The sequence below is a fragment of the Emydura macquarii genome, unplaced genomic scaffold (genome assembly GCF_026122565.2).
Source record: "Emydura macquarii macquarii isolate MOO-44397 ecotype Brisbane River unplaced genomic scaffold, CSIRO-AGI_Emac_v2 contig_3470, whole genome shotgun sequence".
NCBI lineage: Eukaryota > Metazoa > Chordata > Testudines > Chelidae > Emydura > Emydura macquarii.
Window position 1 is genome coordinate 7837495 of NW_027133607.1, and position 16604 is coordinate 7854098.

A 16604-nucleotide genomic window follows, 5' to 3' on the forward strand; every position below is an offset into this window, starting at 1 on the left:
TCACTAATTCTCAAGCCTTCCTTAGCTTATGTTCCCTCATTTTGATACTCGGATATAAAATTAAATAGAACTGTAGAATCCATCCCTCTGCTCCCTTCAGAAACCCTTATAATTCATTACGGTGCCCTCTCTTCCAAAGATACGGGCCAGACCTTTCTAAATGTTTGAATAATTCCTTTGTTGATGGACTCTGCGTATTTAGTACTGTAAAATGTGTCTTCCATTGCAAATAACCGGCACAGGTTTTACCCCAGCATAACTCTTCTGACTTCAGTGGCATTCTCTTCCTGATTCCCAGCCTCGCAAATGTGATCTGAATCCAGCCCCATATGTTCCTTTTCTCCTTCTTTGGTTTTGTTCCTACCCTTAATAGCAAAGAATGGCTTTAGGTACTTTCTTTGCAATCGGAGACAGGATATGGAGACTGTAGGGGCCCCTATCTCAATCACTTCTGTAATCTTTTCATTCTCCACTTCTTCTTCTTACTACTTCTTACTAGGGAAAAATCCCCCATAATTAACCAAAACTGGCTGATAAAACCTTGATAAAACAGCTAATTAGGTTGATTCATTACATTTATTGTCGAAACCTTTTTTTAAAGTAGGCATAACAATAGCAAACCTTAACTGAAGTATCATGGTTATCATGCAGTCAATTTCAGCAGTGCCATTAACTGCAGATATGTCACTTGGAATTTGGTCTTGCAGTTTTTCTTCCAGCATCAAACTTCCATTCTGTCCTTGCCTTACCTCCCATTATACATATTTTTCCTTTAAGACAGGAGTCCTATGTGGTAATTACCCTAGCTTGATTATTCTATTAAAATCATATCTGATTTTAAGAGCCTACAGGCTTCAACAGGATGATGACTTTCCATCCGTGGAGGTGCTTCAACTGGAACAGGATTTTTTTAATACTCATTGCACCAATCAGTGTTATGGAAAATCACCAACTTTGCTTTTCAGACTTAAATGATATGAAAGAGAATCTGTTCTCATTTTAGAAAACTGTATCCTAGACTGAAGGCTTTAAATTTAATCAGCTGATTTCTCCCTCCATAGTTACCTGTACTTCACTGGAATATGTTCAGCGTGTAATATATCTGCCATTGATTATATTCGCTACATAAAACCGTCTTGCACTCTAGCTGTTCTTTATCTCCTGCCTCCAAAATAAAATAAAATAAAATAATGGAAAACCATGTTCTCCTAGAGAGAAGACACACAGTTCTAACACTAACAGGCAGATCTTCATCTGATGTAAATTTGCTGTAGCTCAGTCAGTGGGGTGATGACAAGTCACACCAGCTGAGTCTCAGCCCAAAGGTCTGCTTCAATGTAGTTCCAACTGTTCAAAAGAAAATTGAAGCCATACTGAGCGTTTCCCGTTTATTGATCAAAACTAATTTTGAACACCCTGATTATAAAGGATTCCATTACCCCTGCCTCTTGCAACCCTGAACAACTTGTTTGCAACCTGACTGTGACCTTAATGTTTAAATATTGACAGTTTCAGGTTTCACTTTAAGAGGGAGGACTGCTTCAAAGCGCTGTGCTTTTTTTTGCATTTTGAAACTGTAAATTTGTTTATGTTTTAAACAAGCCTGGGCAGCACTGATGCATTAAGGCTATGTAAACCACAGTCAGTACAATTTGTTCTTTTTTGTTTGTAATTTACAGGAGCCAAGTAATAAGCGGGTTCGACCTCTAGCTCGGGTCACATCCTTGGCAAACTTGATCTCTCCTGTAAGAAATGGTGCAGTCCGGCGGTTTGGTCAGACAATACAGGTAAAGAAAAATAAGCATATTATTATTCTGTGTGAATATGGAAGCAATATGCCCTGTGGAATTGATGCCATAATTTCAAGACATCTATTGGGGAAACTGACCTATACCAAGTCCGTGCACAAAGAGGAGCTGCAGGTTACTAAGTCCCCCCTGGCTCAGGGTGAAAGAAGCGCCCTTGAATGCACACCTGATAAGTAACTCTTAAGTCCTACAAGGTCTCTAAAGGCAGATGTGCTTCAGGGGTGACCTCTTCTGTGTCCTGAGCCACTCAAGCACATTGGGGGATGGAAAGTTGTCAGTCAACTGATTTGCTGCTTCTGATGGTTTTATTTAGGTAGTATAAAGTATCCATGTAGCTTGCAGTTTAGCAAGGGGGAAGGGAATAAACCATCTTAAAAGGAGGGAGTCAATTGATACACAAATCAGTGCAAATTCTAATAATTAAGGTACATGGTATATATCCTAGTGTGTTCTTAAATACAGAGTTACACTAGACTAGCTGTATAACAGAGACATTGCAAATCACTAGAGCAGAGCTCAAGTATCTTGTTAGTGTCACCAGAACCCAGAGGTAGAATTAGTCTTAATTTATGCACTTCCTTGTGTCTCGTAAGTAGATTTCAGTCTGAGGCTTATTTCCTCCTCCAGCAGCAATTCTGGTTCACAGTTGGTGAGGGGGATATGTGGAAAGAGTCTGGAACTCGCAAATCATAGGGGCTTTATCACCAGTTATGAAATATTCCTTTTACTTGAGAAGCATCTGCTGAGTGTGTCTTCCTGTTCTAGGTAGCTCAAGAAGGGCAAAGGGGTTAGAAATAGTGTATGGGAGACACTAATGTACATCTGCAATACTGGAATAAACTTTTCATTCTTTTTTCCCTCTCCTAATAGTCATTTGCCCTCCGTGGTGACAGCAAATCCCCTGGTGGTGCCCAGAAGTCATGTAGCAGATCTGCTGCTCCTACGCCTCCTAAAAGAAGAAACAGTGTTCTTTGGTCAGAGATGTTAGATGTCAACATGAAGGAGACTCTGAGCACCAAAGAAATTAAACGCCAGGAGGTAGGCTGCCATACAGCTAGTAGGCATTTGGTGCCTTTATTTATCCTGTTTGTTTGGAGGAGAAAGCAGATGAAGGGGGAGGGAGAAATTGATGTGTGTTGAAGTGATTGTATTCTGCTGTGCATCCTGACTTCTAGAAAATGATCCACCTGTGTTAACTGTCTAAAAATTAAGGATTCTATCACTAAATTGATTAGTTATGTTGAGTGCCCAACTTGAGATGCCTTAAGGGAGCCTAGTTTTTCAGAAAGTGGTGCTTAGCACATTCAAAATCATTAGTCACTTGGAAAATTTAGGCCAGAGAGTTCTTTCTTCTTTAAGGTCCGATTTCTTTCTCTAAAAACTCTTGACTGTGGCTTACAGGCCAAACGGTGAGACTTTTTTGCTTACTTTTTACTTAGTTTTCTGGCAACTCTCCTATTGACTAAGTAGAAACTGAGTGAAGGATTTTGACCTTCATGTTCTGTTTAGGTAAATCCCTGCAATTCATATTTGAAAGAAGTGATTAATCAGGTTCCTCAGCTTTATCACTACATTGATAACCCTTAATCTGGGATATTGCAGAGTATGTACTCTTTGTATTGTATGACTTTCAAACCAAACCTTGTGCCTTTTTGGAAAAATCTGTGCATTATTCCCAGATGTATAGAAACTCTTTCCTTCAAAAACTCTGTATTTGATCATTTTATAACATTAGCTTTAACAAATATTTTTAACTTGGCCATTAGTCTCCAGGCTTTCACACTGTTACAAGTAGCATACCTTTCTCAGTGCAGAGGAAGATGGAGGATTTACTTTGAATTGTTAAACCCAGGTGGCAGACAGCAGAACCTTATTTGTTTCAGACTGCAAAGACTTGGACTTATTATTCACCCTTAACCGTTATTATCAAAAACTGATCAGAAACGGTATAAAGTACAGAATTTAGCAGTGTGTTCGCATTCAGAGAGCAGCTAGACTAAATTAATTACTTTGTGTTCTAAAATGAGACAATAACTCCTAATGTCTTGCCCACTCTGTCTCTCACAGGCAATATATGAACTGTCCAGAGGAGAACAGGATTTAATTGAGGATCTTAAGCTTGCCAGAAAGGTTAGTATTTTTCTTCTTTCCTTATGGTCAATGATCACATCTAAAAGCTTAAAGAGGTCACCTTCATGTGTGCAGAGTGTGAATTAGCACTATGCTTTGAACCCACTGTGTATTGCATTAAAAGTGGTGAAGCATACAGTCCTATAGTAGTTGTACTGAATTGTTTCATCATAAATCTGGTAAAAAAGCGTATAACCCACAAAAATGACAAATATTTCCCCAAAGATACACTGCATTTAATAACTTCAGTTGGGTGGCTCTTGACATAATTTGGCACTATTCTTTGACAGGCTTATCACGACCCCATGTTGAAACTGTCTATCATGGCGGAGGAGGAGCTCACACACATATTTGGGGACTTGGATTCATATATCCCTCTCCATGAAGGTAAGAGCAGCTACTTCATTGTCAGTGGAGTCTCTTGGACAATGGTTAAAAATCCATATTTTCTCATTCAAATGCTAAAGACACTGAACTGTACCTGAGACACTTGTGGCATTTCCCATTTTTGCTTGTAAATTTCAGACTTCTTGGCAAGGCTAGGAGAAGCAAGAAGCCCCGATGGAACAGTGGAGCAGATTGGGCCCATTCTTGTGAAATGGGTGAGTACACTTCAGTTATTTACTTTAATTAATTAGCTGACACATAACTGTGGTGAGTTTAAACAAGGTTTGAAGCTGGAAGCTGCAAAGCAACAAGCTCTTGTTGCCCGAGTTAAAGATCTAGGGTGAAATCCTTGGCTAGTGGCTACACTGAAATCAATGGAAGTCCATTGACTTCAGTGGGGCCAGAATTTCACCCCAGGGTGACTTAAGTTTGCAGTGTCTGTATTTTCTGGCCCCTTTGTAAGTGAGGTGATCAAAGGAGTCTTATCACTGTTTAACCTCAAACATCAAAGGATTGGATGCAGAACGTGAATCTTCCATTATTCCCTTCCCCCCCCATAAATTAACTGCACATATGCAATTAAAACCTTTAATTTATTTTAAGGTAAAACCAAATCTTCTGTTAAGGGAAAATCAAACTGCATAAGTATGACATGTTCCTATGGATCAATACTTCACTCAAGAGAATCTAACTAATCCAGTGTTGCTCTGTTGTCCTTTTAGTTACCAGGACTCAATGCCTACAAAGCTTACTGCAGTAACCAATTGGCAGCCAAAGCTCTTCTGGATCAGAAGAAGCAAGACCGTAGAGTCCAGGACTTCCTTCAGCGCTGTCTTGAATCCCCTTTCAGTCGCAAGCTAGACCTCTGGAGCTTCCTAGATATTCCTCGAAGTCGGCTGGTGAAATACCCACTGCTCTTAAAAGAAATTCTTAAACATACTCCTAAAGATCATCCTGATGTCCAGATTTTGGAGGAAGCGGTAAGTAATATTGAAGGTATTTACATAACCATATAACTCTGGGATAATAAGAGAGCTCATAAATCCTAAATCATGGAGAGATATGGTTTTTACAACAGGCCCAATCCTGCAAATCGAAATTCAGTGGGTGGGTTGTCCTGAGGATTTATAGGATCAAAGGCAGTTATTATAGTAGAGCTTAAAGAATGGGTAAACTAAAGCATAGAGCCTATGCATTCAAGCTTTTAAAATATTCTGTTTTATAGATATCTATAATCCAAGGAGTTCTCTCTGACATCAACTCGAAGAAGGGAGAATCAGAATGTCAATATTACATCAACAAGCTGGAATATCTGGATGAGAAGCAGAAGGACCCTAGAATCGAAGCCAGCAAGGTGTTACTGTGCCATGGGGAGCTGAAGAATAAGAATGGACATGTAAGTTTTGGCTAGTTATTGGTGTCTTTTATATCAATTTGAAAGCCTGAAATTGGGAACTTTCCTCCCCCTCAATTCCTGCCTCTGGAAAAGAATAAATTGAAGATGTGTGTTAGCCAGGGCAGGGCAGGGATCCTTTAAGTGCTAAGTAACAGTTTTAGAGGATGCTAACGAATCAAAAAAACCTGAAAAGAGAATGCATCTGATGTCATACTGTATTTTAATTTTAAAGGAAAGCTGACTGCTGTCAGGGGTCTAAGGGCCTTCAGATGTTGCAAAATCATTAGGATAAAACTACCAAAGAAAGCATGCTCTGCATTTAGCGCTCAGTCAAAAAGGATTTCTTGTCTTAACATTTACTTTGAAGGTGCCATAACATTCCCAATGATGTAATCTGGCCCTTGGCTCTTCTAAACAAATGCTGTCTGCACAGAGCTGCTTGAGTGGAAATGAAGTGACAGAGGTTTATCTTCTCCCCAAGTAATCATAATTACAGTATTGCCTGATAGCGCTGCTCTAGTTTTACAACAACACTGTAAGTAGCTTTACAAAGGACTATGGACCTACTCAGAGAGCAGATTCAGGCCCACGGTCTTATAAAAATAACATCATTGTTAGAGGTCATGTATTTAGGGTACTACAACAGGAAATTTAATGAGTTTCATGTAGGTAGGATTGAAGATAGTGTGGCCTCAAACCAGTGTGGATGTGACAATTTTGGGAACAGTATATTTTAAACTAAGACTCTAACTGCAAATATTCACACCAGGCTTGTCTGTTTTTTTTTTTCCTCCCCTCTTTTAGAAGCTGTACGTTTTCCTCTTCCAAGACATCCTGGTTTTAACTCGGCCAGTTACTCGTAATGAGCGTCACTCCTACCAAGTGTACAGACAACCAATCCCAGTTCAGGAGCTGGTGCTGGAGGACCTGCAGGATGGTGATGTGAAAATGGGAGGATCCTTCAGAGGGGCTTTTGGCAATTCAGATAAAGGTACAAAATAAACTAGTTAATCTGCGTTAGCAATGCACACTGGTCAAGCCACTCAGTGTAAATGCATTGTGTCTTAGTAAGTGTTGTCTGCACTAAATTCCACTCCGAGAGCAGGCAGGCAATGTGTGTGACCTTCAAATGGTTACGACAGTAGTCTCAATGGAATCCTTAAGTTCAATTTTGCAGAACTGATATTCTTTTTCTTATTTTTATCGTTAGCTAAAAATATCTTCAGAGTTCGATTCCAAGACCCGTCCTCAGGCCAGTCCCATACGTTGCAGGCCAATGATATCTTCCACAAGCAGCAGTGGTTTAATTGTATTAGAACGGCCATCGCACCCTTCCAGCGGACTGCTGCGCCAACAGAACTGAAAGAGTTGCCCGAGCTCAGTGAGGAGTCTGAAGAGAACAACCCATCTGCATCCAACATCAAAGTCCAGAGAAGGCAGTCCACTATGTCCGGTATTGTTCAGATGGAGCTAGACGAAAACGCATCAGAGTGTTGCTCCATTATGGACACGAAGGAAGGCAAGAGCGTGAAAACGCACAGAACACAATCTGGCCACAAAAGAACAAGAGAGAAGCAGTCAAGCAGCAAACGGAAAGAAACATTAGTTTAAAAGGAGCCCAGGGATTTCCTAGTGGAAGGACTGTTTATTTATAAATAATGTGTACATTTTTCTTCTTGTAATGTGAGCATGATGGGTTTACTCTGCTGAACTTAAACATCTTGTATTTTGTTTGATGGCAGCTACTGGTATGCAGTTAACACTGTTGAACTGGTGTCTGTTTTTTGAAGAAGATATGGCAACCTTGATTCAGACTCTTAGTGTGAAATAAATAATGATTCAAAAGTTCTCATGCTTTTGACTGTTATTTAATGGCAGACTTGAAGAGTAGATTTCAGTTTTTCAAAGCAGTGTTATGGTACCGTATTTGAAACTGGGAAACATCAAGTAATCTGTATTGGTGTTTAGTGTAAATGTGTTCCCTTGAAACCCAGCAAGTTGCAAGCTAAACACCTTTCACAACTTTTGGATCAATGTTGCAAAAGAACTTTTAAATTAGAACTTAAACCTGAGCAATAGTATATTCTTGCCTTATGAGATGCATGTTTTGCAGTGCTTGGTTTATTTTAATTCATTCAATACAGTGTTTTAAAAAACAGACCCCAGGTTCAATAGGTTTTCCATTTTACCTACTGGAACTTTTCATCTTTTTTTGCTCATTGTACATTCCTCATTTTCATTTACATAACCTGCCAGGTATTTAATTTTTTCTATTTTAAAATAGTTTTTAGAGCTTTTTGTTTTGTATTTTTAATTATTTCAATGTATTGTATTTTGAGACTCTGAACTTGGCATTTTCTTTAAGTCCTTGATCTTTTTTGTTCAAAAATGTCTTTGTGTGTGTGGTTTTTTGTTTGTTTTTTTTTGGTTTGTTTGTTTTTTTTAAAGTCAGTTCAAAACTGCAAAATGAAACCAAGCCCCACAGTGTTTTGAGCTGATGGGAAAGGGGAAGACGACTCACTCAATGTAGCATTTTGAGTGGGTTACAATAAGCAAGTTAAATGGCTTGTGCGTGCTTTAAACTACTGAAAGAGAACTGTATTGATAAGAGCTGAAGGCTTTAAGAATGTCGCAGAAGGTTTGGGTGGAGAGAAGCATTGACTATTATGAGTAATGGAGAAGAGGTAGTTGCTTTGTGTGTCAAAATGAGATGTCTGAAGTTCCTTGGAATATGAAAGACACTTCTGGAGGCAATCATGAGGGTATATTGTATGTCATAGAAGAATGGGGAAGAGAAAGTATGTGATGTTATGGAGAGAAGAAATGGAAAGTGATCAGGTATTTAAACTTGTGTCAATTTTGCTGTTGTTACATTTTTAGTGGCTTTAATCATCATAGGGATGAGTGAAGGTAACTTGGTATGCCCTGTGCTGTAAAATGGCATAGGAACAATTATACAAAGTGGTAACAGCTGCAGTTCAGTTAAGGTTTTTCCTTTCACTAAAACAGTAATGAAAGCACATAATAATTATCCTAAAGCATTACATAAAATCAGTTTTCAAGAGTCTGTAACTCAGATATAAAGGGTTATTGTGTGCAAGATGTTGGGCCAGCAGTGATGGAAATTGGAAGAGAATGTAAATAGACACAACCAAATGAATGGTTCTCTGTAAATGTACTGTACAGTTTAAAGTGCCAAGGACAATTAAATTCCTGACAGCATCTTGCTTGTATTGTGTGTGTTGATGCAAGAGGAGAAGTGGAAGTATCCTGAGTAAATCCTCGTCACAACTGTCATGCCTGGACAGACTTCTCAGGAAGTAGTAGTCTTTGTTCCAACCTGTATTGCTGATTCAACGAACTCTCACTCACTTAATCGGACCCACCCCAAAGAAGGGGCCTGCTTGTGTAAATCAGAGCTACTCACATAAAAAGAAGGGTTTTACACAATGAGGTGCTGGAGGGAGGGATAGAACACATTGCCGTAAATCTGCAAACACCAACGTCCTTGTCAAATACACCTAGCCTGAGTGGAGGGCTCTGTAGCTCCTGTGAGACATCACTGATTGTGATCAAAGTCCTCTCCCACTTGCTAAGGACTTCATGAAATATAATGCTAAGAGTTACCCAGTAGCTTTGCATAAAGAAACATAACACTTTGCTAGACACAAGCCTAGTTTTTACTGCTTTTAAGTTTGAGATTCCCACATGGAACTCTTGACAACAGGAAGCTTTCATGTGTGACACCTGCTGAACTCATTTTATAAAAGGGGAAGACAACCCAAATGGCTCCCATTCCAGCAGTGTGTGTTTAATTTTCTCCACGCCTGGAAGTACGGTACAAAAATACCTATTTCAACTAGTGGTGGTGTCAATGCCACCCGCTAGACTCTGTTCCTTTCCCTCTCGATTTTCCCTGTGTTTGAAGATGTCTGGGCTTGACCCATTAACCTAGACTGTTACAAAATATCAAATCTGGCTCTGTTGTAGACCAGGTGAATGCCTAGGTTAGAACAGTCTCAAAATACACTTGGTCCACATAGATAGTTTGCTTTGCCAATCAGATATTGGAGCATGTGAAAACTATCTCTACTGACAGTCTCTTGTTAATGGAGCCAACAAAGAGAACAAACAATACTGTGTGAGCGGGGACAAAGTTCACTGAATGTCCTTTCTCTCCTTTCCCCAACTATGAGAGAGGTGGTAGCTTCCAGTTATCCCCCAGAAATCAGATTGGACCCAGACATATAGACATTCCAGTGAGGTGTGAAAATGATCCTGATACCCCTTTCAAGCTTACCCAGTAAAAATGCAGAGGGAGGGGGGAATCCATATTTGGCAAAGATTTATAAATAACTTAGTGGAACAATAAACCACCAAGAAATTGATCCATTCGTCTAACGAAAGCTCAAGGAAGAGGTAGCGTGGCATTCCTGAGTCAGAGCATTGGGACTGATTATCTGGAAGCATTAATTGAGTTGCGCCGTGTGGTCTCTGGAAAATCATAGATTCAGATGGCGCAGGGGCATGTTCAGCAAGGATTCTGTTAAAAAAAGATAGTGATCGTTCAATGAATATAAAACACCTGGAGCTATATAATGTATTGCAGGGGGTAATATTTGAGTACTGACATTGACCCTTTACAGAACTCAGCCCTAGTCCCTGCCCTTACCTGCTTCCAGAATTAGGTTCACTTCCTATAAAATTCAGTCCAGGCTTTTAACCACAGAGGCCTAGCCACACTACATTTTTTTCCCTTAAAATGTCCATCCTTGTGATCGCTGATGCAGATCTACTGGTGGTATCAACAGGGGTCGTTCTAGTCTGCTTAGGCTGTTGGTGTTTCAGTTCCCGTGTTCCCTAGATCTGCTCTAAGCAACCTTGGAGGACGTGGGCAGATGATCTACACTTGCTGTCCCTGGCAGTGCTGCATGGGGGGTAGCAACGGTAAGAAATGTTAGGGGGAAAATGTTAGGGACTCAGCCAAGGTGTGCGTTCCAATAAATGGGAAAGAGGGTCTTCAGAACCGGATGGGTCTATTAAAAAAGAGTGATTTGGGTCCATAAATGCTACCACGCTCACTTTGCCCACTTTGCGCTCGGTCTGACTAACGGGCCCATTCTGGAAAAACCACCACCTAGAAAGGAATCTCTTTTCATTTGAAATTCTTTGTTAGAAGCAAAGGCTGAACAGCTGCAAATATTGAAGGAAGGGTCAGAATAGGATACGTACCTGCATGTTTGGGAAAGGGACTCAGGGCCCAGTGCCTCTTCCCCCAAAACAGTGTCAGGACATTTGGCAGAGAGTTTTCTCAGTCATTCCAGTAACGTTTCTGCAAAGTAACGCCCCAGCAGCTATCTAACCTCAGACCTGCACGTCTGTTAGAGCAGGTGTGAGAACTGAGACACTTTAGGGATGCAGAATTCACACTCCTAGAAGCAAGTCTAAGGCCATGTCTGTGCTACTACTTGTGTCAGAAAACTTATGTCGCTCAGGGGTGTGAAAAAACACCCCTAAATGATATACGTTTCCCCGGCATAAGTGGTAGCTTCTCTCGCCGATATAGCTACCGCCTCTCATTGGGGGTGGTTTAATGTGTCGACGGGAGAGCTCTCCTATTAGCGTAGATCGGCTACACCGGAGATCTTACAGAGGTGCAGCTGCATCGGTACACCTGTGCCATGGTAAGGGCTCCAGTGTAGACATAATCACATTAAGTATCAGTGGTTAATTAGGTTAATGTGGGATCTGGAAGTCTTTCCCATTCTGGCTTTCAATGGATAACTCGCTCAGGCAGTTCCTGTCCTGGAAAAAACATAAACTTGTTAGCTGACTTACAGAACAAAACAAAACAAAACACTCTCTCTGGAAAAGTCAACACTGTAAATCACCGAGAATTAGAGACCAACTGGCATGTCACGTGGCTAGTCTCTGAAGAGCAGGAAAATCCTGGATCGTGACCGTCAGAACAAGTGAGAGACTTGAGTCTTGAGTCTTTTGAGTTAGCCGCCGACAGCAAATTAGTTGGGAAGGGAGAATTTGCCTTTAAAGCAAATTTCCCAAGAACACCCAGAGATTTGGGCAGGCAGAAGCTACCATCACGGCGTACATTGCTTGAAATTGCAACGCCTGTGTCTTATCTTTACAGTGCTTTAAAAACTCGGCCCCTCTTGCAGAGGTGACGGCCATCTTCTTCTTGGGGGTGCGCCGGCCTGTTAAAGGAGAGAGGCACGCACACTCACGTCGTGCTCCTGCGGAAACTTGGCTTCGTCTTAGTGGGGGCTTCTCCATCGGCAGTTAAGGCTGGAAGTCTCTGAACGGGCCGTCGGCAAGGTAATATACATGGATTAGAAGGAATAGCAATTCAGGAGGGAGATTAACTAGCCACACACCCTGTGACTAGATGAGCTGCCCCACCTCCTTGTGTAGGAAACCAAAAAGTACTTGACGATGTCATGGGGAAGCATCCTACTGGTTCCATTGGAGCTATTCTCATTGGCATCTATACATCAGTGAAATGAGATTGCTCTGTCCTACCTAGCGTGGGCCTCCCCTTAGCCTGCGGTGAGTCTGGTACGGACAGGTGTTTCCCTGGCCGACAGGAGACCCACTCAACTTGCTTTCTACAGAGCCTGCTGCTGGAACTTCATTAGCTCATCCCATGTGACCTCTCCCGCCCCGCAGCTGCCTTCAGTCGGGGTTACGGATGCTCAGTGCTTCTGAGAACCGGGCCCCGTGTGACAGTCACATGGGGAGTCTGCGGCAGCAGCAGGAATGAAGTGCCAGGCTCCTGACTTCCATTCCTGTGCTTTACCCCAGAGCCATCCTTCTCTGCGGGCGTGGGGGGGATAAAGGACACAGCATCACGTGGAGCTCCAGCCGCCCCCACGACCGTGGGTAAGTAGGACGTGATCGGGTCAACCCAGCAGAGCTTCCGAACGGGAACATTGCACGTCTCATCTGCGCTTAGAGTGCTGCAGACTGTTAATAAAATACTGATTATGGTGAGGCGAGGTGGCTGAGGGGATATTTTTTCTGGCCCAACTCCTGTTGGTGAGAGAGACAAGCTATCGCGCTTACACAGAGCTCGCCACGCAGTATTTTCAGCACCATTCCCAGACGCAAACAGCGCCTCTCTTTCATCGACAGAATCGGGGCCAATAAATGATACTACCTCGCCCACTTTGTCTCCAAAATGATGGGCCCAACCCTGCAAACAACAACGCGAGGTAACTGACATCCGCCTGGATTTTCTCTCTCCGTGTTACTTATGATGGCCTCCAGTGCATCTGAGCCCCTGACGGACCTGTAGTGCGTTTAGCCTCGCAGCCCCGGTGTGAGGTAGGAAGTGCTATGCTCCCCACTGCACAGCAGCAGGGGGTGACTGTGACTTGCTCCCGGTCACACAAGAAGTCTGTGCCAGCCCAGTGAATTGAAGCGAACTCTCCCAGTTCCCAGACTAGCCCCTTAACCACAGAGCCTATCTAACTATGAACTGAATCCAACCTGTATGACACCATGAGGACCCAAGATTGTGGAAACTGAGCGAGACAAGGTGAGTGAGGTAATATCGTTGATTGTCCCCACTTCTTGTGGGGGGAGAAACAAGATTTCGAGCGCCGCGCAGGTCCTGAGCTCTGTGGAACTCAAAAGCATGTTTCTTTCCCTACAGAAGTTGGTCCAATAAAAGCTGTTACCTCCACCCACCTTTTCTCTCTACCATCCTGGGATCCACATGGCAGCACCACCACTGCAAACAGCTCTGGAAAATCAATAAAAGAGCAAAGGTCTGCTGTGGAAGAGAGCAATAAACCGGGCGTGCTCGCGCCTCGCTGCTGCGCCGGGTGAAGACGGGTCGGTAGGCGGATGCCATTTAATAGCTGTAGTCGTGGATTGGATGAGGCAGTGGGCGATGAAACCTGCTGATGAGTTGTTTCTGTTCGTAAAACCCACAGAAAGTTGTGTGGGTGGTTAATTAGATCCCTTCCAACAGCTGTCTCTGAGGGCGGCCTCTTCCACCAGCACCAGGTCTTCAGTAAAGTAATTGATTCAGCTCAGAAATGAGGCCATTGAGGGAACAGAATATAGCAGGCCAGAAGCCATCTCATTTTTAACCTCTGTTCTCCCTGTATTTTTAATCCCTGTAATATTCATCCCTTGATGAGAAGACTAATAACACCTAGACCTTCTCATCCACTGATCTCCAAGCCCTTTAGACGCCTGGTGTCCTGACTCCTTGTCCTGTGCTAGGTGACAGAGTAGCTGCAAGAGCAGAGCTCACAGAGGGGAAGACGTGAGACCAGGACAATCTCCATTCTCGCTTGAAGTGCAGATAAACGCTCACCCGCTACCACTGCGCGGCCAGTCTCTGCCGCTCCGATTATTTGTTAGATTTGCACTGGCCAAAGTTACAGCCCAGCAGGAGAGGCAGGATGGTCCAGTGAATGGGGGACTGAATGGGGACACCTGGGTTCAAGTCCCTCCTCTACCACTGACTTTCAATGTGGCCTTGGGCAAGTCACTTAGCCGCTCTGTGCCTCAGTTTCCCATCTGTAAAATAGGGATGATAGCTCTTCCTCACAGGGGTGTTGTGAGGATGACTCTTAAAATTATGAGGTGCTTCGATGTTATGGTGATAGGAGCCAGGTAAGTGCCTCCAGGCCCCTCGTTTCAAGCATTGTGCAAATACGTGAAGAATTTACAGTCTAGCTAGACAAAGGGTGGGCAGAGTGAACATTGTCTCGATGTTACACTTAAGCACAGAGAGACTGAATGACTTTCCCAAGATGACAGAGGCAGCCTGTGGTCTAGTCCTGACCCCCAGGATCAGCCTTCCTTTTGTTAGCATTAACATGAAGTTAATAAAATAGCCTGAGATGGCTGAACACAGTACAAACGTTCAGCTAATGATCTGCTCAAACAAGAAAGAGTATAAAATCTGTGAGCGCCTGTGAGAGAATGGCTTTAACTTTGCACAGTACGTGAGCGGCCTTCCGAAACCTCTAGCAACGATGCTTATGCAAAAAAAACCCCCAAAAAACCACAACAAACTGACCGTTAATCTCTTCTTCCTCATGTCCATTCCATGTTAGGCACAACCTGGTCCCCAGGCTTCAAACCTTCGGCCTCCAGCGGCAAACCTAGCCCCGTGAGCGACCCACACTCCGGTTGCTTGACGTGCTTGGGAGAAACTCACGAGAGGGACAAGTCCCAGATCGGTGGGACTTTAGACCCCGCATTAAAAAGGACAGCGAAAGAAGGCTCAGGGCTACCCTTATGAAGCCGCAGTCAGACCAGCTTCAGAGCCAAGCCCCTCCAGTTCTGCTTCCCCAGCACCGAGCTCGTCCCGGCACCGTTCGTCGTCTCCGGAGCCGAGGAAGAAGCACAAAAAGCAGCGTAAGGGCGCTCGCTGGTGCAGAAAAAGGGCAAGTCTGGGGAAGGCAGCACAGGTGTATGGCAGGAGAAGCAGCCTTCCTCAGAGAGCGAGGTGTCCAGGCCTACCCGCACCTCAACAAGGGTCAGAGGCTCCCATCAGTAGGGCCCAAGCCATCTTCTGAGGGCTGGGCCTGTTGATACACGTGCAAAAGTCGACTCTTGCTCCAGCTGAGAGAACAGAATGCATTGGGGGCAGCGCGCGACTCGCCCCGGACCCCAGCCTTCCTTCTGCAGGCCCGACCCCAGACTGTGTCGGACCTCGCATCCAAGGTCAGGGGCCATCCAATGACGACAGCCTGCGTATGCCTCAAGTTCCTGGGCCCGTGGCCGCCTGCACGTCCGTGGTTTGTCATGCAAGGCTGCGTCTTGGGCTCCTGCAGACGTGGCTAGTGTCAGTTTGCTCCCCGAGCAGACACCACTTGGATTCGGTGCTCACTGTTCCACGCCCGGGCCTCACCTCCCTGGACGGCTGGAAAGACCCAAAGGCGGAGGTTCCCTTTTGTCACCCCCTCAGCTAACAGTGACCCTCGTCTGGGACGCGTCAGCCCTTGGTTGTGGAGCCCACTTTGACTACCTCAGGACTCAGGGCCTATGGTCCCGGGAAGAAGTCTCTCAGCCCATAAGCATCAGGGAACTCAGGGCTGTACGCTTAGCCTGCCGCGTGTTCCTTCCCCAGGTCTCAGGCAAGGTGATGATAGTCCGGAGGGCCGCACCGTGCCCATGTTCTGTATCAACAAACAGGGAGCGATCCTTGGCTCTGTGTCAGGAGGCCATCCATCTACGGGACTTCTGCGTGAAGGACTCCATCCACCGAGGGGCGTCACGTCTTCCGGCAGCCCAGCATGCACTGGAGGATCGTCTCAGCAGGTCCTTTTTCCTCTCCCCGTGCGTGCTCTCTTCACCCGGAGGTCGCCAGGTTCATCTTCTAAAGGTGGGGTTCTCCCCGGCTAGATCTCTTGGCCACCAAGCAGAAAAGGAAGCGCCACCAGTTCTGCTCGCTGCGTTTGCACAGTCCGGGCTTGCTCTTCGATGCCTTCCATGGGCAGTGCTCCTGCTCTGTGCTTTTCCCCCCGGCCCTCTCGTTCACTAGGTCCTCCTGAAAATCCCGTGGGACAAGGTGAGAGTTATTCTCATACCGGCCTGGCAAAACGGAAGCGCTTCTCGAGATGGGCACCTCAGTGAAGTCTCTCCCTGGTTCTCTCTTCCTTTCGGGCTATCTTGGACTACTTGCTCCAGCTAAAGCAGCGAACTCTGGCCCATGCAGCTCCCATGGTGCACTGAGCCGCAATCTCAGCCTTCCACCCGCCGGTGAGTGGCTGGTCCGTGTTCTCTCACGAGATGACGGGCCAATTTCTCAAGGGTCAGGAGAGACGCTACCCTCAGGTCCACGAACCGATCCCTCCATGGGACTTGAAACTGGGTCTGTCACAGACCCCCTGTTCGAACTG

The 16604-nt window shown here is 44.4% G+C and overlaps 1 protein-coding gene across 2 annotated transcripts in view; it reads left to right on the top strand.

Moving 5' to 3' along the window:
• Nucleotides 1–8943, top strand: part of NET1 (neuroepithelial cell transforming 1) — a 76286-nt gene extending 67343 nt beyond the window's left edge. For both annotated transcript variants that reach the window (XM_067534882.1, XM_067534883.1), the window contains 9 exons: nt 1680–1787; nt 2679–2846; nt 3876–3938; nt 4229–4325; nt 4464–4540; nt 5048–5305; nt 5551–5721; nt 6526–6712; nt 6932–8943. In XM_067534882.1, the coding sequence (XP_067390983.1) occupies nt 1680–1787; nt 2679–2846; nt 3876–3938; nt 4229–4325; nt 4464–4540; nt 5048–5305; nt 5551–5721; nt 6526–6712; nt 6932–7332 (1530 nt within the window). In that variant the 3' untranslated portion in view covers nt 7333–8943. The remainder of the gene's footprint in view (nt 1–1679; nt 1788–2678; nt 2847–3875; nt 3939–4228; nt 4326–4463; nt 4541–5047; nt 5306–5550; nt 5722–6525; nt 6713–6931) is intronic.
• Nucleotides 8944–16604: the final 7661 nt, after the last annotated feature.